The sequence below is a fragment of the Podarcis muralis genome, chromosome 9 (genome assembly GCF_964188315.1).
Source record: "Podarcis muralis chromosome 9, rPodMur119.hap1.1, whole genome shotgun sequence".
Lineage (NCBI taxonomy): Eukaryota > Metazoa > Chordata > Lepidosauria > Squamata > Lacertidae > Podarcis > Podarcis muralis.
In genome coordinates this window covers 57,093,201-57,117,449 of record NC_135663.1, presented here as the reverse complement: position 1 = coordinate 57,117,449, position 24,249 = coordinate 57,093,201, and the positions used below count along the sequence as shown (strand labels likewise).

The window sequence follows — 24,249 nt, the reverse complement described above, 5'->3', positions numbered from 1 at the left end:
TGTTTCCCTTCTACAGAGGCTGGATGAGTGCTTAATTCTAAATGCAGTTACCAATAGAAATGATTTGAATTCAATTTGAATTCTACACTTGCTTAGAATTCTTTTAGTGCTTGGTGTGATCAGCAAAAGACCTTCACACTGAACACTAAAACTGGATCCTTCTACTATGTAAACAGCTGAGTAACATGCAGTAAGTCATGTCCCCTATACAGTGGTACCTCAGGTTACATACGCTTCAGGTTACAGACTCCGCTAACCCAGAAATAATACCTCAGGTTAAGAACTTTGCTTCAGGATGAGAACAGAAATCGTGCTCCAGCGGCGCAGCAGCAGCAGGAGGCCCCATTAGCTAAAGTGGTGCTTCAGGTTAACAGTTTCAGGTTAAGAACAGACCTCCAGAACGAATTAAGTACTTAACCCGAGGTACCACTGTATAAATATAAGAAAACTACTTTTAATATTAAATCTACAAATGCTTAAAACTTGCAGAGTATTTTATTTATTTGATACGTATTTTACAAGCGACAACAAAATCAACCATTCAGGCTGCAGCTGTCTATTATACCTAAAGATGGCATATTAAAACTCACATATATTGTACTGCAATTTCTACAAAACGTACAAAATGACTAATTCTGCAGGGGGAATAAATTTTACAGAGCAAACTAAACATTACATTCCAAGCTACCAGGAGACATGTGCATCTATGTTACAAGTGATATTTATTTACTTTTCATGTGTGCAAATTAAAGCGCAAGGCTAATTTTAACGTTAATTTAGCTAGCTTTTATCTCTTAATGACAAAAGAATATTGTGAGATTATGGCTTTGAAATGTATATTTCCTAAAAAGTGACTTGAGTTATATTTAATGCTTAGCATTTATATAGTGCTTTAGTGTTTGGAATGTGATGGAGACTTATTTTAGCACCCTTTTGCAACCAACCCTGTGTGGTAATTCAGTGTTTCCATAATGAAGATAGGATGGTCATTTCTCTAAGGCCACTTTGAGTGGGAGAGGCAACACTGGGTGATGGATATTCTAGTTCCTGGTTCGGTTTCTAAGCCCTTGTGCTACGCTTGCACAATAACCCTCATTTACAACCACATGCTTGCATTTGTGTTGCTCTAAGGTAAGAATGAATTATATTAAGATTTGTTTGCACTTATCTCAAGTTCTGAAGGCAAAGCTAGCCAGAAGCAGTCCAGCAATACATTTCCTGTTCCGTCTTGTCCGAGAGCTCAGTATGTCAGATGAGTTCAACATAGGCAGCTACTGTGGTCTGTCCTCGAAGGTTCTGAGCTATACAAATATAGTTTCCACCATCAATGGTCTCAAAATCTTCAACGGTAATAAGGCTCTCAGAAATTCTCGTGGTGTGACCAATTCCTCTGTCGATCAGCCTCCAAGAGTCTTGGATAACCACAGGCCTTTCATACTAATGATTGGAAAACACTTCACATGAGATAGTCATCGGAAGCATTTCTGTAAACACAGTACTTAATTTTATTAACAGTAGTTTACTTGCTAGCGTAGGAGTTTTAATCTGAATGGCAGAGCTGTTGCGGAAGATGCCGAGGCTGCTGGTTTTGCAATAAGAATCCCAGCTGTTCCCATACAATGAAAGATGTGTTTGCTGCTTCTAGGGCTGTCTTGTTTGTTTCTGCCCTTTTAATCTGAAGGGGAAACATGACCATTTAAGGCTGGCCTCTCTTTGTATTCATGCCAGATAAAGATTACTTACTGGGTAATTTTAGCACCTATATGTGAAGTACAGCCAGATCCTAGGCACTGTTTAACTGGAAGTAAGGCCAACAGAGTGTGGCAGCAGATTACAGACTTAATACAACATCCTCTATACTTCCATAATGGTATTTTGTCTAGTTTAAACACCTTTGGGAAAACTGGTCCTATGATTTCTTTTGGGTTCATATTATTTGGTATAGCTGAGTCTGGGACTCACCAGTGTAAGGTGATCAAGGATGTAAAGATTTGAGTCTTTTAAATACCACCTTTGAAAAGTTAATTGAATCCATGCAGTAGGTGGAACTTCAGACATTTAGTATGTAGTCCTGCCATCTGTTTTGTCAAGACTTAAAGTGGTTTTAGTGGGATTTATGCATGAGAGATCATGGGCCAGAACTGTGCCACTTCAGACACAGTTGTGGTAAAAATATTCAAAATATCCAAGCACCATATTGCAAAGGCACAATTGACTCTACCACCTCTCAGAACCAGAAAGAGACTTTGGAACAAATTGCATTTTATCCTAATTCCCACTAGCACCACACACAATTATCTGCTAATAAATGAAATGTCCACAAATCAATGTTATTGTGTTACTAAGCAATTTTAGTAGCCACATATTGCTAAACTGATGGCATGGGCTGTGCTTTGAGACAGGATGAGAGTTTGGTTGCTGTAATAACTTTATACACCTGCAGCTTCAGTAATAGTGTCATATTAATCTGTGAATTTACAATATATAGAAAAATAAAAGGAAACTCAAAAGGGTCAATTACTGTTCTACACAACAGTGGATGAAGATAAATTGATTTTTAAAAATCTAGTGGTGAAGAATCAAACTCCAGAAGGGAAATAACCCTCAAAAATTTATCAGGATTTCCTAGTAGAAAAATGTTGTGGTAGATTATAATGATAAGCAATCTCTGTAAAGCATATTCTTTGTCTACTCATGTGGATAGCTTTATAGTGGTCCTTTGGGTATAGACTTATCCAAAACATGGATGGCCAATTTTAGGCCAAATCAGGCCTTTGTGTATAATCTTTCCAAGCTAAAAGTGGCAGGAAAAAACAGATTACTGTACCAGTCAACATTACCCTCTGCCTGCATCGTCCTCAAGACTTTAGCAACTTTGTAACTAATAAGCTTTGTTTTCATGCCTTCCAAAATTTCATGATGGACTAATTTGCGTGTTCATAATTTTCTATTATTTTATTTTTTAGAGAAATAACAAAACAAGCAGCAGTTTACCTTTTGCCCTGGATATATCCAATTAAACTCCACTTCTACATCTGGCTCCCCCAAAACTGTGCACAGAACACTGATATCATCACCACCTTCTGCCGTACTGGATGATGCTTTGATTGTAGTTGAAGGCGGGCCACTAGGGACTGGTTCAAAGAGATGGGCGAGAGACAATAAAAAGCAATTCCACATTTTTAATAGCCTACCGGGTTGCAGATGGACCAGCTTGACTTGTAGAAATCAGCAAGTGAAAATTCCACAACATGGAAACCAAGACCACCAGCTGCTAATAGTTGCACTCAAGTCAACAACATTTACGCAGGGAGTAGGAAAAAATATTGACAATTTAAAATTCTACTCAAAATCAATTTTTAATTCATTATTGTTCAACCCCACCCAACAGACACATAACTCTCTTGTAATTTGCTCACAAATTAGCTGCAACTGCTGTTTGGGGGCAAAATTATTTATGGGTGCAGATATATTACTGTAGTATTCCAAAGTGTTCTTCAACTTAGCTTGTGGGAAATGTAGGTATTGCGTAAAGATAACAGGGAACTACTATCTTCTGCCTCAATTTCAAAGTAGATATATGCTCGAGGTTTGGAAAGTTTCATTATGCTGATAATTTTGCTTGGCTGACCTCAGAAAACACATTTGAATGTGTTTTGCTTGTGGTGAAGTAGCCTGAGTAGTTCAGTAAGAACCTGAGTACCTAGGTAGTTCACCATAAGGCAAAACAAAGGTAAAGGACCCCTGGACGGTTAAGTCCAGTCAAAGGTGACTATGGGGTTGTGGCACTCATCTCGCTTTCAGGCGAAGTGAGCTGGCATTTGTCCACAGACAGCTTTATGGGTCATGTGGCCACACGGATGAAACCGCTTCTGGTGCAACAGAACACCGTGATGGAAACCAGAGTGCATGGAAACACCATTTACCTTCCTGCTGCAGTGATACCTATTTATTTACTTGCACTGGCATGCTTTCAAACTGCTAGGTTGACAGAAGCTGGGACAGAGCAATGGGAGCTCACCACCGTTGCAGGTATTCAAACCGCCAACCTTCTGATCAGCAAGCCCAAGAGGCTGTGGTTTAGACCACAGCACCACCTGCATCACCATAAACACAGATCACCACTGTGTTAACCTGTGTGGGAAATTGCTCAGGGCCAGTTTAAAGCACTGTGTCTGAGAGCGTACAGTAGAACTGCTTTGATGTTGGCCTGAGCCATTCAGTTAGTTTTTTTACCTTCCACATAAAGCAACTGGTACTTGATGGAAATCTGAGGTGCTCCCCACGATTCTGCTCTGCAGTAAACCACTCCCTTGTGATCGGATGTTGGATGCTTATAGATAAAACCCTTCTTCACATCATAAATAATGTTGGTTCCATCCACTTGGATTTCTTCGGCTGGGAACTCCTGGTGCAATGAGACTTTCACTGACGGGCTGGTCACTCGGCAAGGAACTACCGCTGGCTTATCTGGGTTGAGGTAGACAACTTCAAAATAACTTGCAGAGGGAACGAAGAGCTCCCCTTTATCTGTAGGAAGAAGCAAGGCAATGGATATTAATCACGCACCAGTCATTACCATTTTAACCAGCACCATAGCAAAAACATCAATAATGGGAGAAATGGTTTATTAGCAGAAATCTGATTTTTACCAACAATAACGTTACCTTTAAGAGTAGTTTTCTAAAAGAAAATGAATGAACTAATTTAAATATATAATGGCTTCAATGGATCTCTAATTTGCATGTCCCCTGTAAGCAAATGCCCGATCTATCTCAGGGGTAAACAAACCACTCTTGGGAGACTAGTGAGCCTTGTGAAACACACACCCCAAAGTCACATGAAGACTGGCATACATGAAAAGTGGATAACAAGTTGTCCAAGCCTGGCCTAGTGAGAGAGGCAACCATAGTACCTCTGCAAGAATTACATTTTCAGTTGTGATTTCAAATACTTAGCAATTGAATTTAAACACTAAGCCCCAAATCACTAAGCCTTTATTGAATGTGGCCATGTGCTCAGCAGGGCCTCTCACTGCGAATGCAGCCTCCATAACACACTGCATGCAGTTTTAAAAGAATCCTAACAGCATATTTGGATCTTCCAGCATAAGTTTCAGAATGGTGACTGCATTTCTGAATTTTAAAAATAACCAGATCTTTCCAAACTGAGCTATTGTACTAACTTCACCATCTAGAATCCTCTACTTCTGATCAGAGTCCATACTGGTAAAAGATAAAGGACCCCTGGACGGTTAAGTCTATGGGGTGCGGCACTCATTTCTGCTTTCAGGCCGAGGCAGCTGGCGTCTGTCCACAGACTGCTTTTCCAGGTCATATGGCCAACATGAACCACCTGGTGCAGCGGGACACTATGATGAGTGCCAGAGTGCACAGAAATGTCGTTTACCTTCCCGCTGCTGTGGTACCTATTTATCTACTTGCACTGGCATGCTTTTAAACTGCTAGGTTGGCAGGAGCTTTGACAGAGCAACGGGAGATCACTCCATCCCGCAGATTCGAATTGCCATTCTTGTGATCACCAAGCCCAAGAGGCTCAGTGGTTTAGACTGCAGCGCCATCCACGACCCCAAATCTGTACCAATCATGATTTGTAGACCTGGTATCCTAGTTCAATCACCACTCTTTACGCAGTGCATTTTCACCTCACATTATTGCTCCTTATCTTGCTTATTCATTAGGGACACCTACCCCCCAACCTGGTACCTGCCAGATGTCTCATCAGCATCTCGCAGCACACCCAGTGGTGAGGAAATTAGTCAAAAACTTCAGCTTGAGGAAGGCTGCATTAAAGGATTATGTGCATGCAGTGACTTTTTAACTTCATCCACCACTGCACACCTTAAATAACCATAATGTGGCTGACTGTAAATTTTCTCTACAAAACAGACAGCAGGCACTAATTAACCATTCCTCTTTTTTAACTTGCTTTGATCTCCAATAAAATATTTTCAGTGTAAACAAGAAGCTTAAATATGATAATGTATCACTAAAAGACGATGACTGATTGCATAAGCAAACCCAAATACAGCAGTGCTAAAAAATGAACTGCTTTGAAAAATGAGCATGTAACTAATGAGCACAAAAGAGGGTATAATCTGCACTATCAGAAACACTTGCTGCCCACTCGATACAGGGATACCGTGAAGTGCAAAGATGAAAAAAAAGATAGCATTAAGGAAGGACCTTTCTACCTCTGGAAACAACGAGCCATTCCATTACCTGCAAAAAAGATGTACGTTGAGCCCGTTTTGGTCTCATCCTTCTTGCAATTGTAGCCACTGCATTGCAGGAGCCAGCAGCTGTATTGACCAGTGTCTGCTGCAGTGGCATTTGCCAGAATCAGCTGCCCATATCTGTCATGTTGCCTGATGCTAGCAAGGACAAAGAGAAAGCACAAAGTCAAAGGTTATGGAGGACCGTTTCAGTCCAAGAGCTGCATTAGTTCATGGCCAAGTTTATTGGGGCAACATGCCAGTGGCGGGTTCACATGACACGCCAAGTCAAGGTTTATAAATCAAGGTCCGGTTAACCATAGTTCAGAATGATGGTCTCAACTTGGCCCTAATGGCCTAATGGCGCCAGTGCCAGGGAACTTCTACTCGTTGTGCAAAAGGTGCACCAGGAGCAAGAGCCACCACCAAGGCTGCAGCAGGGCGAACATGGAGCCCATGTTCCTTCTCTTCAAGATATCAGCAACCAGTGTTAGAAACTGAAAGAAGAATAATGAAAGCCAGGAGCAAAATGGCACCTTAAACCTAGGTTATGGGTGCAACAACGGAATGTCTAGGCACACTTTTTTTATAACAATAAGCTGAAAATTAATGAACTGCAGCTTAAATCTTATAAAGGTAGGTAGCCGTGTTGGTCTGCCGTAGTCAAAACAAAATAAAAAAATTCCTTCCAGTAGCACCTTAGAGACCAACTAGGTTGGTCAGATACAAACTTAGATTATTTTATTAGCCAAAGGCTAATTGAGAGGGTGTGGTCCTTAGGATGGCAGAGGGATTAGATATGGTCATTTGAAGAGAAGAGGATCTCTTTCCCAGTTGTGACTATATATTCAGCACATAGGAAGAATAAAATGGGGAGGAACCCCTCAGCTGTTTACTTGTGATTCCTGCTTGGCTCCTTGCTTATCTTTGGACCTCATGGGAAGGGGCTTGGCTGGAAGCAGCCATGGGACAAATACTTTGAATGAGCCCCTTTTGGAGAGCTAACCGAAAAGTAAATAATGTAGCTTAGGAATACATGCCTGCAGAGAAAATGGTAAGATATTCAATACTGAGTATCTCTAATACAGAGAAGCAGTTGTGCCTGAACAATTTTGACTCCCCCAGTTATCACAGTCTGCTAAATATCGTTCGAGCACCATTGAATGAGACAAATTAAGGTCAGAATTAATTAGCAAACCATACAGTTTGATTGGCTCAACTCTTTACACAATAAGCCATCCATCAAACCCTCTACATATAAGCTATCCAGCAATCAAAATAACCAAATAACTTCCCAAGGAAATCCATATTGTATCCCTAAGGAAGCTAAATAATTAGGACTTTGAAAGAAATCAATCTCTTCCAGAGTTTCCTTCCCACCCACATATGCACTGATTCAGTTCATGCAAAGCAAAGCTAGTTCTATTGTGGAAATGCCAACATTCTATTGTCCAAATCCCTACACAACCTGGGATATCTTTTTGAAGTGTGAGTTCCCAGTAAGAACCCATTAAGTAGCACAAGATAAACTCGTATGTAGATGTATCAGTGCTGTACAAGAAAGCCTAGGTGTGTTTTTTAATTTTAGGCAAGCACTGCGCTAACACAGAGTTTGATGTTGGGTGAAACTTTAAAAAATCATAGAAATTTCAGCCCCACCCCCTTTTAAAGGCAAGTTTCAAGATGCTAGAAAGGCATGCTTGACGGAAGCAAAGAAGCCAAATGTACATGAAAAGTTTCGACCACTTCAAACCAGAGTTTCAGAGCCCCTCTGCATAGTTTGTTGTCTCTCCCACTGATTAGCAGAAGCATTAAGATATTATACAAAACAAACAGGGAAATATACTTAATATGCACAATTTAGACACATTGCAGAATTCAGTTTTCTCACCCCAAAATTTAGATTACTGTGGTATAAAATTTCCATTTAAAAACGAAATATAAAAAAACCTCAGCCCTGGCTATAAGCACTCTATCAGCAGCTACCAGCTTCTTATATCTAAATTATGTGCAGCCTAATCCTATGCTTATTTACTTAGAAGTAGGGTCTCAGCAAGTTGATCATTCTGAAACCAGTTCATTGGACTTCAGTGTTAATCTGAAAATGGTTCGAATTTCTGGTGCAAAGGGTTTGAACTGTAACAGTCCGAGAAGAAGAAACAGAATGGTATCTGAGTTGTTTGTTTGTTTGTATCCATCAACACAAACAGCCAGCTTCAATAGAGATCTTAGTTCCTTAGGTCATTAAAACAGCCTGCAACCCCCTGCTGATTAATCTGTTGTATCGGCAACTGTCTAGGATGCTAACTGTTTTCTGATTAGCCCGCTCTTCTCTTTAAATGACAGTAGCTCAATTCAGAACTTCTTGCGAGGCCAGCACAGGACCAGATGGTCCCGCTGTGCTGGCATTATGGATATACTGTCTGCTCGGGACTTACTACCCTTTGCCCCTCCTTGAGAAGGCATAAGGTTGGGCGCAAGTCTCCCCTTCTGTGGCTCAGCAGCATGTATCCAGAGACACGTTTGTTCTTTTGCATGAGTGAGGGAGGTGTAGCCATACACAATGGAGAATTTACCACCTATGAGTTCTTTCTCAAACATTTACTTTTCTGTCATTGGCTAAAACCATTGACTAAAGCTTGCTTCCTGGTAATGAATGCTTTGTAAGTCAAAAGCTTGCATGTTGACCAAGAAAGTTGGAATAAGAGATATCCCTTAATCTGTTTCCTATGCCCATGAAAATTGCCTTAATTGGTGATGCACTTAACTTATCAAAGCATCATATGTACAGTAGATCCTGAAAAACAGGTTCACAAATTTCAGACGCATCCTTTTCTTTCTCAATGCAAGTATGTTGCTAGAGAAATGCAAAATGTGGCAACCGGCAGAAACTGCTCCAGTTGCAATCCGTGATACCTAATCTTTTAAAGACTGACTGAATGAACAGAACATTAATAAGAAGAAAAGAAGTAGCACTTATATGGAGAATAAAGATGGAGGAAACAAAATTGATCCTCAATATCAATAAAATATGCCATAAAGCAAATTCATATTACACCCTTGCATATTCATTTTACTAATGTCACTATTTACAGGAAATGGGCACCAAATAACTAAAGATGCTGGCAAGTATAGCATCTGAATACCACTTTAGCAGTGGTTAGAAGTAGCACACATTGAAGCCGACCATTGGAATAATAGCTCTGCAGTTTAGACAGACAGATGTGGAAGAGGACATACCAGAATAAAGACCACATCCGCACCACACATGAAAAGCACTCTTATACCACTTTAGCAGTCACGGCTTCCCTCCTAAGAATTCTGGGAACTGTAGTTTAAAGTGCTGTGAACTGTAGCTCTGTGAGGAGTAAACTACAATTCCTGGGATTCTTGAAGAAAGGCATGACTGTTAAAAGTGATAAAAATGTGTTTTTAATGGATTTGTGGATACGACCAAAGACTCATAGTCACCACTTCAAACAAGATGACAAATACCAACTTGAAAAGAGGGTAGCTGCAGTAACTTGGAGTATGTAGGTTAACAGATCATATGCTTAAGGGCTAAACCTTGATGAACATATATTAATCACCCTATAGTTGAGTATCATCATGCATTTATGATTCTGAGGGCTACTCAGTTCTGCAAAGGCCAAAGGTAGATTCTAATGACTGGTTTGCAGGTTGACTATCACATGCTGCCAATCTATATTATCACACAAATTGTATGCACAAGTAGTTACTGAAGTAAGAACACAAGGATAACTAAAGAAATAGAAGCCGACGAGTCAAGGGCAGTTTCCCATGAAGGTCTATCTTGATTGAGATGAAGCCAAAACTACAAGGAGATGAAGGGTTTCACCCTCACAGACTCTGGGAGAAAAGGTACTATTACAAACAAGAGTGATGAAATTCTTGATATGGGAGCTTGGAGATTTCTTAGTGCTGAAAGAAGCAAACAGATCAGATATATTATTAATGTCGTCAGTTCTTGCAGAAGAACTAGTAGTGATGTCAAATCAGCTTAATACGTCTTTGCAACAGCAAAATGCTGCCCAACACCCACAGCAAGCTCTGAATAACTTGGGAAACAGTGGCAAAGACTTTATTTATTTATTTGTTTGTTTGTTTGTTTTCTATACCACTTTATATTTTTAAGAAAAATCTCAGCGGTTTACAGCATATTAAATCAGGGGTCGGCAAGGTTTACCTTGCCTGGGCCAATTTACTCCCGCGGAGATCGCTCCGTGGGCTGGATCGCGTCTACACAGACGCGACTTCCAGCGCCTGCGCCAACACAACTTCTGGTGCCACAGAAGTGAGTCCCTGCTCTGCGCCGGTTTAGCGCAGCGTGCAGGGACTCACCGAGCAGGTGGCTCGGTTTAGGGGTGTCTCGTGGGCCGTTTAAACGACCCCCCTGGGCCACTTGTGGCCCATGGACCGCAGGTTGCTGACCCCTGTATTATATCAATAAATCAATAAAACAATCTGAAAAAGTCACATATACAGTCAAAGCAACATAACAGAAAACTAAAATATTATCTTAAAGTATTTCAAAATAAAACATTACAAAGGTGGTCAACTACAGAATGCATATTTAACACAGTAGGGCTGGGTGAGTCTGCCCCCTAGGCCAGGTGGAAAAAGCCTTGCAGGGAGCGGCCTTCAGCACTCACAGCCGGGCGATGTTCCTCCAGCCCCATGAGGAGTCTTTTGTAGGGCTGGATGAGTTTGGGCCCTGCTCCCTAGGTCAGGTGGAAAGGGCCTTGTAGTGTGCGGCCTTCATGCCTCACAGCCAGGAAATATGTACACCATATGTACACCATATCAGCATGGTAAAAGATGGTCATACTAAGTGTTGCTTCTGGGTTTTTGGGGGGGAGACTGCCTTCTGTTCAGAGCACTTTTGTGGGAAAGATGAAATTGAAGGTGGAATCATTCATGATGAATGTGATGGTGATCTTGATGAACGCCAATTAAAATCAAGTGTGGCACGCCAGCTTTGGTAAACCTGTTCAGGATCACAATAATATCCTTCTACCAGGTTCTTTGCCTAGTATAGATGGAACCAATTATTGTTATATTAATCATCATCAAGAACATTCTAAAGGCTGAAATATGAAAAGCCCAAAGTATCTGAAACTGTCGTCTCTCATGGTGCCGAATCAACCAAGTGAGACTTTCCCTAAACTATCTGTAAGGGCTGCAGCACCACCTGAATACTCTGTGCCCAGAGATCTGCATCTCATGAAGAAAATGACAGGATAATTTAGCTGAAAAAGCCACTGCAAGAGTAGTTACCTGTGCACCATGGTATAGCTAGTTACTGATGGAAGCTTGAAGATACTCTTTCATTGTCTTTCTTGTTCTTTGCTTTCAAAAAACAACGCACCTTGGGATTTCCCCCAGCTGTATCCTGTCACAGACTGTTTGCCACACTTATGGACGTTCAGAATGTGCTGATCCAGCTGAAGGAAAGGTAGCAGCATATTACCAGCCTCCTCATGAGGTAGTATTTGCAGACTAGTTTTAAGAAGTGGCTATGGGCCTTCATGACAACCGTGTGAGTCATCCTCAAGAATGCATCTGGCCAGCCAACCAGAAGAGCCTCATAATAATAATAATAATAATAATAATAATAATAATAATAATAAATTTTATTTATATCCCGCCCTCCCCAGCCGAAGCCGGGCTCAGGGCGGCTAACAACACCAAATAGTGCGACATTATAAAAACATTATAAAAATTAATTAAAATCAAGATTGATGGCAGCCATAAAGTTTTGTAAAGGTTGCCAAAGGAGGGAGTCAGGCTGCGCCCTAACCAAATGCCTGGCGGAACAACTCTGTCTTGCAGGCCCTACGGAAAGATGTCAAGTCCTGCAGGGCCCTTGTCTCTTGTGACAGAGCATTCCACCAGGTTGGAGCCGCAGCCGAAAAGGCCCTTGCTCTGGTTGAGGCCAGCCTAACCTCTCTGTGGCCTGGGACCTTCAAGGTGTTTTTGTTTGAAGACCGTAAGTTCCTCTGTGGGGCATACCAGGAGAGGCGGTCCCGTAGGTACGAGGGCCCTAGGCCGTATAGGGCTTTGAAGGTTAAAACCAGCACCTTAAACCTGATCCTGTACTCCACCGGTGTACTCCACAAGTGTACTTCCTGGAGGCAGTCAGCATCCAAAATCAGGTCCAGTCCTAGGATTGGGCAAACAGCAGTCCGTGTGGTCAGATGGTCCAGGGGACAGGGAATCTGATGATCATGGGGTCAAGAACAAAAATCAGCAAGATAGGGCCAGGAGTTACAAGCATTATTACCAGCAATTGACTGCTGCTGGAAGCTCTGCTTAAGAAGGCTGAAGCCAGATGGTTCTCATCAGTACCTTCTCCACCTTGAAGGCTGGGACACTCCTTCTCCCCCTTCAGGCTGCTGTTCAGCCGGCGAAGCTGACTCCTGGCCCACAACAGACTTGAGTGCAACAGCATTACTCACTTTGCCTCAGTCATCGCCTTTTCATTTATGGCACTTGAAATCAAAGGATATACATTAATATGTGATTCACAGCTATGAAACTACATGCTCCCTTCTACAATAAAAATTCACTATGTCTTACACAGATTTAATTTTGCATTAAATTGTGGAGGTATTGAAGAGACATTGGTGATGCAACTTTCCTCATGCTAGAAATGTATTATTGTACGCCACCCCAACCTCTGAGCCGTGCAAGATTCCAGGGGTTCTAGCTGCTTACCCAGATTTTAGTTTCCTTGGAACGAGGGAGAGCATACCCTGTATATGCAACTTGAGCCTATGATGGAGGGGCTCGCTCACAGCTGGGGGGTGGGGGTGGGCTTCCTCTTACTGTGGCTGGCCCAGACGGATGCTTATTTGGCAAGGGGAAGCTGGAAAACCTGGAAAATGATCCTCCTTCCCCTTTCTCCATTTTTGGAACTGTGTGCCAAATCCTGGTGAAATCCTCTCCAAGCAAAGTTGAAAAGGGGAAGTGTTGTTGCTTTCTTCTTCTTTGGCTTCCTTCAATGTCTCAGAGATCAATTAAAAGTGGTGAAGAGATCAGAACACCACTTCCTTCCCTTTTTGGGAACAGATGCACTTTGGCGTATTGCTTGCTTATGTATTCGTGTTCTCTCTCTCTCTGTGTGTGTGTGTGTGTGTGTGTGTGTGTGTGTGTGTGTGTGTGTTTGGATCTAAAGGAAAACATACATGTTTACATCATATGAATACATAAAAAGGGCACTGCAGCATACAATCAGCTACAAAAACTGAGTCCTCTTTATACCGAAAATGAAATACCTGCAATGAAAGAAATGTGATGCTGACATACGAAGCACTTTGTATTTATCCCTTCCTGTAATTTGGAAGGAAAATGTAACCAATCCACTTTAAATTATTTAACTGCAATGGTTCAGCCGTCAAATTTTTTTTAAGGAAACTTGTGGACTATTTATTCTTTTATTTTATTATTTAGAGCCTTAAACTGCAAGCATTTACTACTCAGAAGTAAGTCCCATTGAGTTCGATAGGACTTACTCTTTATTATGTGCCTGATCATTATCAGTTTCTTCTACTACCACTACTACTATTAATAATAATAATAATAATAATAATAATAATAATAATAATATCATACAGTCATAATACTTCTTAGAATTCCTCAAATGACCTATTACTCTCTGAGGAGATCTACTTAAGGTTGAATGAAAGCCAGATACATACACAGACAATTTTACTATTTTGGAAATATTATTTCTTCTCCAGCCTCTTTCAAACTATATTCTATGTCCTTCATGAACAAATGTGTTAAGTTGTGTGTGTACGCAAACACATGGGGGTGTGTGTCAAACTGGGTCTTTGCCCTGGGTGACAGAAAGCCTGCTTATAATAAAAACCCATACCTTGTTGTTGTTTAGTCGTGTCCGGCTCTTTGTGACCCCTTGGACCAGAACACGCCAGGCACTCCTGTCTTCAACCCATACCTAGGGCTATTATAGCCCTTGAACAGTGGGATATTCTGTTAAGATACCACCCCACCCCCAAACTCACAACAGTATTATGGTGTAGGTTTGGCAGGCCAGATTCTGCTTCATCATGTACTGTATTTTTCGTCCCATAGGATGCATCTAATTTTTTTTGGGGGGGGGGGAAATAAAGGGGGAAAAAAATTCCCTCCTCAGGCACGGGGCAGGCGCGGGGGAAGCCCGAGCTTCCCCCGACCCCAGCCCCCAGAACAGCCTGATATCCGCAAGCCTAGGGAGCCACGCCGGTCTCCCCAGGCTTGCGGAGAGGTGCGCAAAGCCCGGGGGCGCTCTTCAGCGCGCACCAGGCTTCAGAATGCAGGCAGCTCTGCGCTACCCTCCGGAGCCCCGCGCGGCTTCGCACCGGGATCCGGGGGGTGGCGCAGAGCTGCAAGAAGCCCTGGAGCTCAGGCAGCTCCGCGCCACCCTCCGCAGCCCCGCGCGGCTTCGCGACGGGATCGGGGGGGTGGCGCAAAGCTGCAAGAAGCCCTGGAGCTCAGGCAGCTCCGCGCCACCCTCCGGAGCCCCACGCGGCTTCGCGCTGGGATCCGGAGGGTGGCGCAGAGCTGCAGGAAGCCCTGGAGCACAGGCAGCTCCGCGCCACCCTGCGGAGCCCCGCGCAGCTTCGCGCCGGGATCCGGGGGTGGCGCGGAGCTGCAAGAAGCCCTGGAGCGCAGGCAGCTCCGCGGCACCCTCCGCAGCCTCCTCCGAAGGGCGCCCCGTGCTCCGCGCTGCAGGCTGCCGCCCGCAAGCCGTGCACGCCGGGGGGGGGGGAGATCTCCCGGGCGCGCAAGGCTTGCTGACACCTGCGCGAAGCACAGGGCGTCCTCCGAAGGGCGCCTAGTGCTCCGCGCTGCAGGCTTCCGCCCGCAAGCCTTGCGCGCCCGGGGGGAGTTCCCCCAGGCGCGCAAGGCTTGCGGACAGCTGCGTGAAGCGCGTGGCGTCCTCCGAAGGGCGCCCTGTGCTCCGCGCTGCAGGCTGCCGCCCGCAAGCCTTGCGCGCCTGGGGGGAGTTCCCCCAGGCGCGCAAGGCTTGCGGACAGCTGCGTGAAGCGTGGGGCGTCCTCTGAAGGGCGCCCAGTTCTCCGCGCTGCAGGCTGCCGCCCGCAAGCCTTGCGCGCCGGGGGGAGTTCCCCCAGGCGCGCAAGGCTTGCGGACAGCTGCGTGAAGCGCGTGGCGTCCTCCGAAGGGCGCCCCGTGATCCACGCTGCAGGCTGCCACCCGCAAGCCTTGCGCGCCTGGGGGAACTCCCCCCCCCGGCGTGCAAGGCTTGCGGATAGCTTCCTGGAGCCTGGAGAGCGAGAGGTGTCGGTGCGCACCGACACCTCTCGCTCTCCAGGCTTCAGCGAAAGCCTGCATTCGCCCCATAGGACGCACACACATTTCCCCTTCATTTTTGGAGGGGAAAAAGTGCATCCTATAGGGCGAAAAATACGGTACATGGAATGTCCTCTCGAGTTGGAAAGTACACAGGGTGCAGAGAGAGAAAAGGAGCAGCGGTGTCAGAGGGAAGTACCAGAAATAAACACGGAGATAATTACAATGAAGCTTAGATGTATGCAAAGTAATTACAGTGACCATTCACAATGTAACGTAGACAAAGATCCTGACATTTGTAAGTTAATAAAAACATACAGGATATCTAGTTCACAATTATAACTTTGTTAGCATTTATGATGCCACAAAACTTTTTGCTGCAGCAGACTAACATGGTTACTAACATGGGGAAACCCTGGTGGTGTATAAATAAAGGTAAAGGTAAAGGTACCCCTGTCCGTACGGGCCAGTCTTGACAGACTCTGGGATCGTGCGCCCATCTCACTCAAGAGGCCGGGGGCCAGCGCTGTCCGCAGACACTTCCGGGTCACGTGGCCAGCGTGACAAAGCTGCATCTGGCGAGCCAGCGCAGCACACGGAAACGCTGTTTACCTTCCCGCCAGTAAGCGGTCCCTATTTATCTACTTGCACCCGGGGGTCCTTTCGAACTGCTAGGTTGGCAGGCGCTGGGACCGAGCAGCGGGAGCGCACCCCGCCACGGGGATTCGAACCGCCGACCTTTCGATCAGCAAGCCCTAGGCACTGAGGCTTTTACCCACAGCGCCACCCGCGTCCCTAGCGCCACCCGCGTCCCTGGTGTATAAATAATTTATTATTATTATTATTTACTCCTCCTCCTCCAATAGTTCCCTGAGGAGAGGGATTGATTGTTAAACCACTCTGGGAACTGTAGCTCTGGGAGGGGAGGGGAATAGGGGTTTCCTTACAAATCTCAGCACCCTTAGAAAACTACATTTCAAAGTTCAGTACAGTATTTTAAATAGGTAGCCAGATGCTGAGACTACTGAAGTACTAAAAAAACACTACAGAGTCCTCATTTCAAATTTACCATATCCTTTCAGGACATCACGCCTTGGAAAAAAGGTCTTCGTTTGTCAAAGTACCTCGCTTACTTTTACAGTCAGGCATTTTGGCATTTTGGTCTAATACTACACAAACACATTAAAAGTACGGTCAGTTCTGCTTTTACATAATTATTAACTCCCTCTGGTCAAGGCAATGTGACAATAAAATTTCTGGTGAAATCTGCCATCTAGTGGTCAGATATGCTGCGGCTCAGTTAACTGCATAATAAAAACAAGACTATTTGGAATAACTGCAATACTATACTGGATCTGGCCGACTAATGTATTTTCTAACTTGAGTGTGATGGAAGTACAACAGTTAGAGGGATGTTGTATCTCAGAAAGCGTTTGCATTTTCTGGCTACCAAGGTCTGTAAAACCTCAAACACTTCTTCCATGTCATTATTTAAACTACGTTTCAGAGTAATTGGTACTTGTAGCAAAAGCCACAACATCCTATGGCAATGAATTACCGGTAATTTAAAGCTTTTTAAAATCATTATTATCCCAATGTAAGATACCAATCACTATAAACACAAATAGTGCTAACCATATACAGTGGTACCTAGGGTTAAGTACCGTATTTTTCGCCCCATAGGACGCACTTTTTCCCCTCCAAAAATGCAGGGGAAATGTGTTTGCGTCCTATGGGGCGAATGCAGGCTTTCGCTGAAGCCTGGAGAGTGAGAGGGGTCGCACCTCTCCAGGCTTCAGGAAGCTATCCGCAAGCCTTGCTAGCCCGACGGGAGTTCCCGCGGGCTCACAAGGCTTGGGGTGGCAGCGTGCAGCCCGAAGCACGGGGCACCCTCCGGAGAGCGCCCCCTGCTTCAGGCGGGTGTCCGCAAGCCTTGCGCACCTGGCAGGAGGCTGGGGGGGGGGGAAATAATTTTTTTTAATTCATCCCCCCCCCAAAAAACCCGAGGTGCGTCCTATGGGCCGGTGCGCCCTATAGGACGGAAAATACGGTACTTAATTCGTTCCGGAGGTCCGTTTTTAACCTGAAACTGTTCTTAACCTGAAGCACCACTTTAGCTAATGGGGCCTCCTGCTGCCACCGCGCCGCCAGAGCACGATTTCTGTTTTCATCCTGAAGCAAAGTTCTTAACCTGAAGAACTATTTCTGGGTTAGCAGAGTCTGTAACCTGAAGCATATGTAACCTGAGGTACCACTGTATATCAAAGTTTGACTTACACATTTTATTATTCAGCAATGTATTCATTTATTTCTAATAGTAATTAAAATTTGGTGACTCTCCTAGGGAATCAACCCCCCCCCCCAAAAAAATGTTCACAGTGTGGAACAAAACTTAGATAGGGGCCCTTGTCATGCAGCTAAAATTCATCTACACTTCTATCTTAAGAATGCTATTCTTGTTAGAAAACCTATCTTGCAACAGCAGGTGCAGGATGTATCTAGAAAAAACCTTACTTCACACAGTTTGCAATATGGCAAGCTAAAAGTAATTACAAATAAAGACTACTTTCCTAATCTAGTCTAGAATGTTGACAAAACATTCTCCTCTTGTGATAACATCTACCTTTTATTGCTATGTATTTCTTGGGCAGATGGGAATACAGTGGTACCTCTGGTTACGAACTTAATTCGTTCCGGAGGTCCGTTCTTAACCTGAAACCGTTCTTAACCTGAGGTACCACTTTAGCTAATGGGGCCTCCCGCTGCCACCGCCACACGATTTCTGTTCTCATCCTGAGGTAAAGTTCTTAACCCGAGGTACTACTTCCGGGTTAGCGGAGTCTGTAACCAAAGTGTTTGTAACCCGAAATACCACTGTACACCCAATAAGAAACTTACATCTGAGTTAGAAAACTAATTTCTGTAAACCACACGTGTGAAACAAGACTATCGCTGCACTCCTAAATCCATTCAGAAGTCCTAATGAATTTTTTGGACTTACTTCCAGATAAATACGCACATGATAACACTACAGCGACAATTCTTTCAACAAAGAAGTTTCCAGATATTTCATCTGAGCAAAAGCCCCTGTCCCCTCTATTTAGCTTGAGTTCGGTTTTAGGTGAAATTCTATGGAAACTGAACATTGGCAATGGTCTGTCATAAATCCCTCTGGTCTGAAACCTTTTCCCCTTCTCTATACATTCCAATATATTTTAACAAAGGAACATCAACATTTGCATTTATTTAAAAAACAACAACAGTAAAGTTTGGGCATAACTTTATTCATTTCCACCTTTCAAAGTCTTACCTGACCCTGTTGTGATCTGAAGGATGGCTCCATTCAATTTTATTTCCTTTACACCGCAGTTCTAAATTCTGCCCTGCAGAGAGGCTCAGAGTAGCAGCTGGTTTCTGAAAACGCCCCTTATCCATCACCTGTGTCATTATGGAATGGATTTTTGGAGAAGCATCTGTGGATTCTCTCTCCTTTAGTTTGGGAGTTTTGGGTTTTACTTTCTTGTTAGCGGGTTTAATCCTGTTCTCTCCCGGTTCCTTCGGACGCTTGTTCTTTGCAGGCTGACCAATAGCTATCACGAGAGAGAAGAAGAAAATATCATGCTCTATTTTGGGTACAAAATTTTTTTCATGAAAGGGGTTTTTCACCTCACATATGGAAAGGAACCCAGAATATTGACATAGGATTAGCATTTGTAACCAATTTATTTTAAATAGGGCAAGACAGCAGGGAGGGCTTTTGTGTGTATATACATCCTGTTCATTTTTTGTTAGTTCAGGATGCTCACCAACAGGCAATTTTAAATCTGCATGGATTTAAATTAACACATGCAAATAAGCAATTACTAGGTCTTCCCACGGGATAAGATGACACTTCTGTGTAAAATCAATTATCTTTGCCAGAAGCTACTACTCTTAGTTAGCATTCAGATGAACACGCAGTTGTAGAAAGAACAGCTGAGATTATAGGTTTGGAAGTTGGCTTAGAATTCTAGAAAACTAAACTTGGTTTGTTCATGTAAAACTACTTGTAATCCTTAATTCTAATGTTTTTCCAAGAGATATATTCCCCTTTTAATTGGTACTGTATTATCCTTGTGCTAGCGCCTTTAAACGGATTCCATGGGGAAATACTGTGTTTTGGAACAGAAACACAAATTACACCTGCAGTGACTGATCTAAGCAAGCTCATTCATGTACTGCTGGTCACTTGATACTGTATACTTGATAACTATGCCTATTTAACAATCTACTTAAGAAACAAGGGCCACAGAGCAGGGTGGGAGTGCACATCTGTACAGTGGTACCTCAGGTTAAGTACTTAATTTGTTCCGGAGGTCCGTTCTTAACCTGAAACTGTTCTTAACCTGAAGCACCACTTTAGCTAACGGGGCCTCCCGCTGCCGCCGCGCCGCCGGAGCACGATTTCTGTTCTCATCCTGAAGCAAAGTTCTTAACCTGAAGCACTATTTCTGGGTTAGTGGAGTCTGTAACCTGAAAATCATATCTATCGTTAGTATATACATCTTTCAGGGTAGTGGGCATTGCAGTTGCCCAGTTGATGTAATCCAGTGCTTTTTTTTCTAAAGAAAATGCTTAGGGGTACTCTCATTTTCCTATTCATATTGAAATACTGACGCCAAACTTAGATTCACAAAATGTTTAGGGGTATGTGTACCCCTGCGCCCCCCCCCCCAAAGCACTGATGTAATCCATACCTTCTCATAGCAAGCCAGTTGCTATGCGTTTGTGGCTACTAGACATTTCTAAATCTCAGGGTTTAGTAGGTGTTAGAATTTAATCAAGGCTTGGGGTGTTAAAAGCTAACTAAGACCTGTATGTACTGAGCTGTGTGCTAGGCATGTCTAGTGCCATGGAATTAGCAAGTGTCCAAAGCTGTCAGGGCTGGAGTCAGACATAGGTCAGGAACAAAACCGTGAATCACCTGAGGCCAGTGAAGTTAACTTTTTATTCAAGGAAACTCTTCTTTGAATTAGTTATGAGTTACTGACATTACTTAAATGTTTAGTTGGGGTTGGCGGTTATTTTAATTTGGGTATAACTGCAAACTGTTTATTGTTGTTATTGGTTTCTATTGATTTATTGGACTGTTTGTTTGTTGCTCGTATTGGATATTTTGTTTTTTAATGTTTGATGTTTTGTTGTGTTTTTATATATGTTGTAAGCTGCCCAGCAAGATGGGCGGGATATAAATTTTAAAAATATTATTTTTTATGGGGGGGGGGGCAAAAAGACTTCAGCCCCTAGGAGTGGTGCAATGGTTAGAACAGTGTTTCCCAACCTTGGGCCTCCAGCTGTTTTTGAACTACAATTCCCATCATCCCTGACCACTGGTCTTGCTAGCTAGGGATGATGGGAGTTGTAGTCCAAAAACAGCTGGAGGCCCAAGGTTGGGAAACACTGGGTTAGAACACCAGACTGACCCCAGACACCCATTTTCAATACACACATGTACCCAGAACCAAACTGATTTAATCTTTCTCTCTCTCAATACACATCAGATACGGAGCATGACCACAGCAAAACAGTTTAATGTCCTGCAACTCAATCTCAAAATTAATCCCCAAAAATACTTTTGGTAGACATTTCTTGCAATATTACAATATTTTCTGCACCAAGTATCACAGACAGGCAAATAATCTTCCTCAAGTTACCTGGATTGGACATTGGGGCATCCTAACCAAGTACTAAAACTCGTATGAAATTATCAGATACGAGACCCTTTGATGCTCACAGGGAGCTTTAAATGCACGACTGTGCCAGGCTTTGCAAACGATCAATTGTGTCTTCCACTGGTGAAAATCACAAATTTTACCGGGATGCTTTATGCCGTTACCCTATTTTACATCTAACTTGAATAGAAGTTTCGTTCAAACCTTAATACATTATTATATTACAGTAACACCATACGATATCCCATAACATGATATTAAATCCTTAATTTAAAAAACAAGTTTTGGGGTTTGTTGGTTTGCTTTCAAAGCTATGCATGTGAGCCATGCTGAGCAGCACAGTCCTGTGGTAACTAAATGGGGTGTGGAGAAAAATAAAATAAAAAAGCCCACGTCCAAATTCTCAGCATTCTTTCCCGGGGCGAGGAGGGGTGGCAGCAGCTAACGGACTCCATTAATCTGAGGCACACTTGCTTAGCCAGGAGGAGAAGGAGGCGCTCTGCCAAGTGGCGGGAAAGGCGGCAGAAACTGGGAGGCGGCAGTTCTCCCTCGCCCCCAAAAAGTTTTATAAGTGCGGCGTTGCATGGGGTGGGGTGGGGGGTTTAAAGGGTGTTTTTTGAAAGGGATGCTGAGCGTTGGAAGGCGGTGGGGCGCGCAAGACGCACAGCGGCCACCCGGGCGGACTCACCATTTTGCAGCGTTTGGTGGAGCAGCAGGAGCCCGAGGAGCAGCAGCCACGGCTTCATAGCGGGAAGGAGAGGAGAAGTTGGCCGGGAAAAGGGCCCGTCGTCAACTCGGGAGGGCGGGAAAGCGTCGGCGGGAGGAGGCCGAGGCAGGCGGCCCGGCTCGACTGAGGCGGTTGTGAGGGAAAGCGGCCTTTTCCTTTCCCGCCCTCAGGCCCCCCGCGGTGCTGTCAGTCATTAATAGCGCTCGTGGCAGCGGCGACGCCTCAGGAGCGAGTTCTGGAGTTAAGTGGGGTGGAGGACGCCCCATTTTTTTGTTAGTAAGAGACTCTCGCCCACCTCCCCACACGCCCTCCAGCTGTCTCTCCTCCTCAGGCGCATGAGAACAGGGTGGTGGTTGTTTTCAATATCTTTATTCCCACCAAGCCTGCGTTAATCCCATCCACATTGGCCCCAGCTGAGCTGGACTAGGAGAGGCGCCATCAGTGTCCGCATAGCACCGGCTCCTGGACAACACCTGTTTTTTAAGCAGCCGTTGAATTTCTGGTGCTGGCAGGTGCTTTTTATGGACTACATTAACGAAGGGTGTTTTAGTGCCCCGGCGGGAATGGTTATTGCACAGTTTGGCGGGTAAGCCAGTGCTTCCCAAACTTGGGTCCCCAGCTGTTTTGGGGACTACAACTCCCAGCATCCTTCGCTAGCTAGGGATGGGAGTTGTAGTCTGAAAACAGCTGGGAACTAAATTCCCATCACCCCTCCCTAGCTAGGGATGATGGGATGAATGAATAAGAACTTTATTTGCCTTAGCCATTGGCCATAGCAACAAAAGAGAACAAAATAAAAGTTGAGTATGATAAAACACAGTTTAGGATCCTGAATCAGCTGTCAAACAGTGGACCTTTATTCTGATTGTCCCAGCTAAAAATCTTGCAACCTTTGCTGTCACATGCTCCTCTTGATCCGCCAGGAGAAAAGACACTGTGGCAGTGGTTGGATGACCCGGAATGGACAATAAAAGAGGGGTGATCATCTCGTTTCTCAGGTTTTTGTAAAGCGTGCACACCAGGAGGGCGTGCGCCACTGATTCAATGCTGCCATCTCCACAGGGACATAAGCGTTTTTCGTGTGGAATCTGTTGGAATCGTACAGCTGAGGGCAGTACATTCAGTCTTGTGAGGTTAAAAGTGCGTCTATATTTTGGAATTGCTAGGTTGTGCAGATAGAGTGCCAGGGAACCAAAGTAGGAGGATGGAAAATGGTCATACCATGGGCAAATTTTCCTTATTGTTGCCAAGTTATTCTGACGCTCGATATCCTTTAGGCATTGACAAATTAGACTGTTTTACTATAACCCACGGTGAGTAACTGTTGTGGGGATAAGCCACAAGAGTGATGTTTCTGATCGACAATTTTAGACCAGGCACTCTTGTGACAGTCTTGTAGCACTAGGGATATTAGACCGGGGGGGTTTGAGTTTTGGCAAAGCCAGCAGTTAAATATCCTGCGCCAGATCCGTAATTCTACCAAGGGGATATTGGCCTCTAACTGCAATGATGTGTTTGGGACACAGGGTGGTACAGGAAAAATTTGCCTTAAGAACTTTGATGATGGGAGTTGTAGTCTGAAAACAGCTGGACCCAATTCTGATCATCCCTCACTAGCTAGGGGAGTTGTAGCCCCAAAACAGCTGGAGAGTAAATTCCCATCATCCCTTGCTAGCTGGGGATGATGGGAGCTGTAGTCTGAAAACAACTGGAGACCCAAGTTTGGGAAATACTGATGTCAGCGGCACGTTAATATACTAGAATACGATTTGTTGCCCAAATTGGTCATAGGATAATAGATGCTTCAGAGAACATGGAAATGGTAGGTTGGGTTTGAAAGTATAGGAAGCCACCACACAAATTGGTAGGTTCATTTGTTTCGGCAAAGCATGACTCCATGACAGGTGAACTGCACTGCAGTATTCCTAGGAACTGTAGCATGAATAAACTGCACCAAACTTGTTAAACAGGTCACTTTATATATAGATAACATCCAAACAGTGGAGTGGGAATATAATCTGCACCTCTCATAGGGTTGTCATATTTCAGAAAGTATAATTCCTGATACCCGCAAAGTTGTTGAGCATTTTTTAGGAAGACCCCAAATTTACTAGAGCTGTTTCCAGGAATTTTTCTGACGTATGGCAAGCCTAACTCGTTATCAAGGCCCAAGATGCATTGGTGGGCATATGTGATGGGAAAGAGTCAAATGGGTGCTAAACTATCAAACTGGCTAAATG

At 44.0% G+C, this 24,249-nt stretch overlaps 1 protein-coding gene across 2 annotated transcripts; it reads right to left on the bottom strand.

The window, feature by feature from the left end:
- Positions 1-476: 476 nt before the first annotated feature.
- PDGFRL (platelet derived growth factor receptor like) lies at positions 477-22,305 on the bottom strand. 2 transcript variants are annotated; one of them, XM_028744364.2, is made up of 6 exons: positions 21,971-22,305; positions 18,882-19,161; positions 6,243-6,394; positions 4,237-4,530; positions 2,995-3,134; positions 477-1,437 (listed from the first exon to the last, which is right to left on the bottom strand). In XM_028744364.2, the coding sequence occupies exons 1-6, from the start codon at positions 22,026-22,028 to the stop codon at positions 1,249-1,251; spliced, it is 1,113 nt and encodes a 370-aa protein (XP_028600197.2). In that variant the 5' UTR covers positions 22,029-22,305; the 3' UTR covers positions 477-1,248. The 2 variants fall into 2 exon arrangements, with proteins under 2 accessions (XP_028600197.2, XP_028600198.1); XM_028744365.2 differs by lacking the exon at positions 21,971-22,305 and adding an exon at positions 21,676-21,782.
- Between the last annotated feature and the right edge of the window lie 1,944 nt (positions 22,306-24,249).

Bases quoted from the DNA above. Each gene is read 5' to 3' on its own strand.
- PDGFRL (XM_028744364.2), bottom strand. From the start codon at position 22,028: ATGAAGCCGTGGCTGCTGCTCCTCGGGCTCCTGCTGCTCCACCAAACG. The intron at 3,135-4,236 runs GTAAAAAAACTA...TCTTTGAACCAG, and splicing joins CCAGTTGCTTTATGTGGAAG to TCCCTAGTGGCCCGCCTTCA. The intron at 1,438-2,994 runs GTAAACTGCTGC...TCCAATCATTAG, and splicing joins GGATATATCCAGGGCAAAAG to TATGAAAGGCCTGTGGTTAT.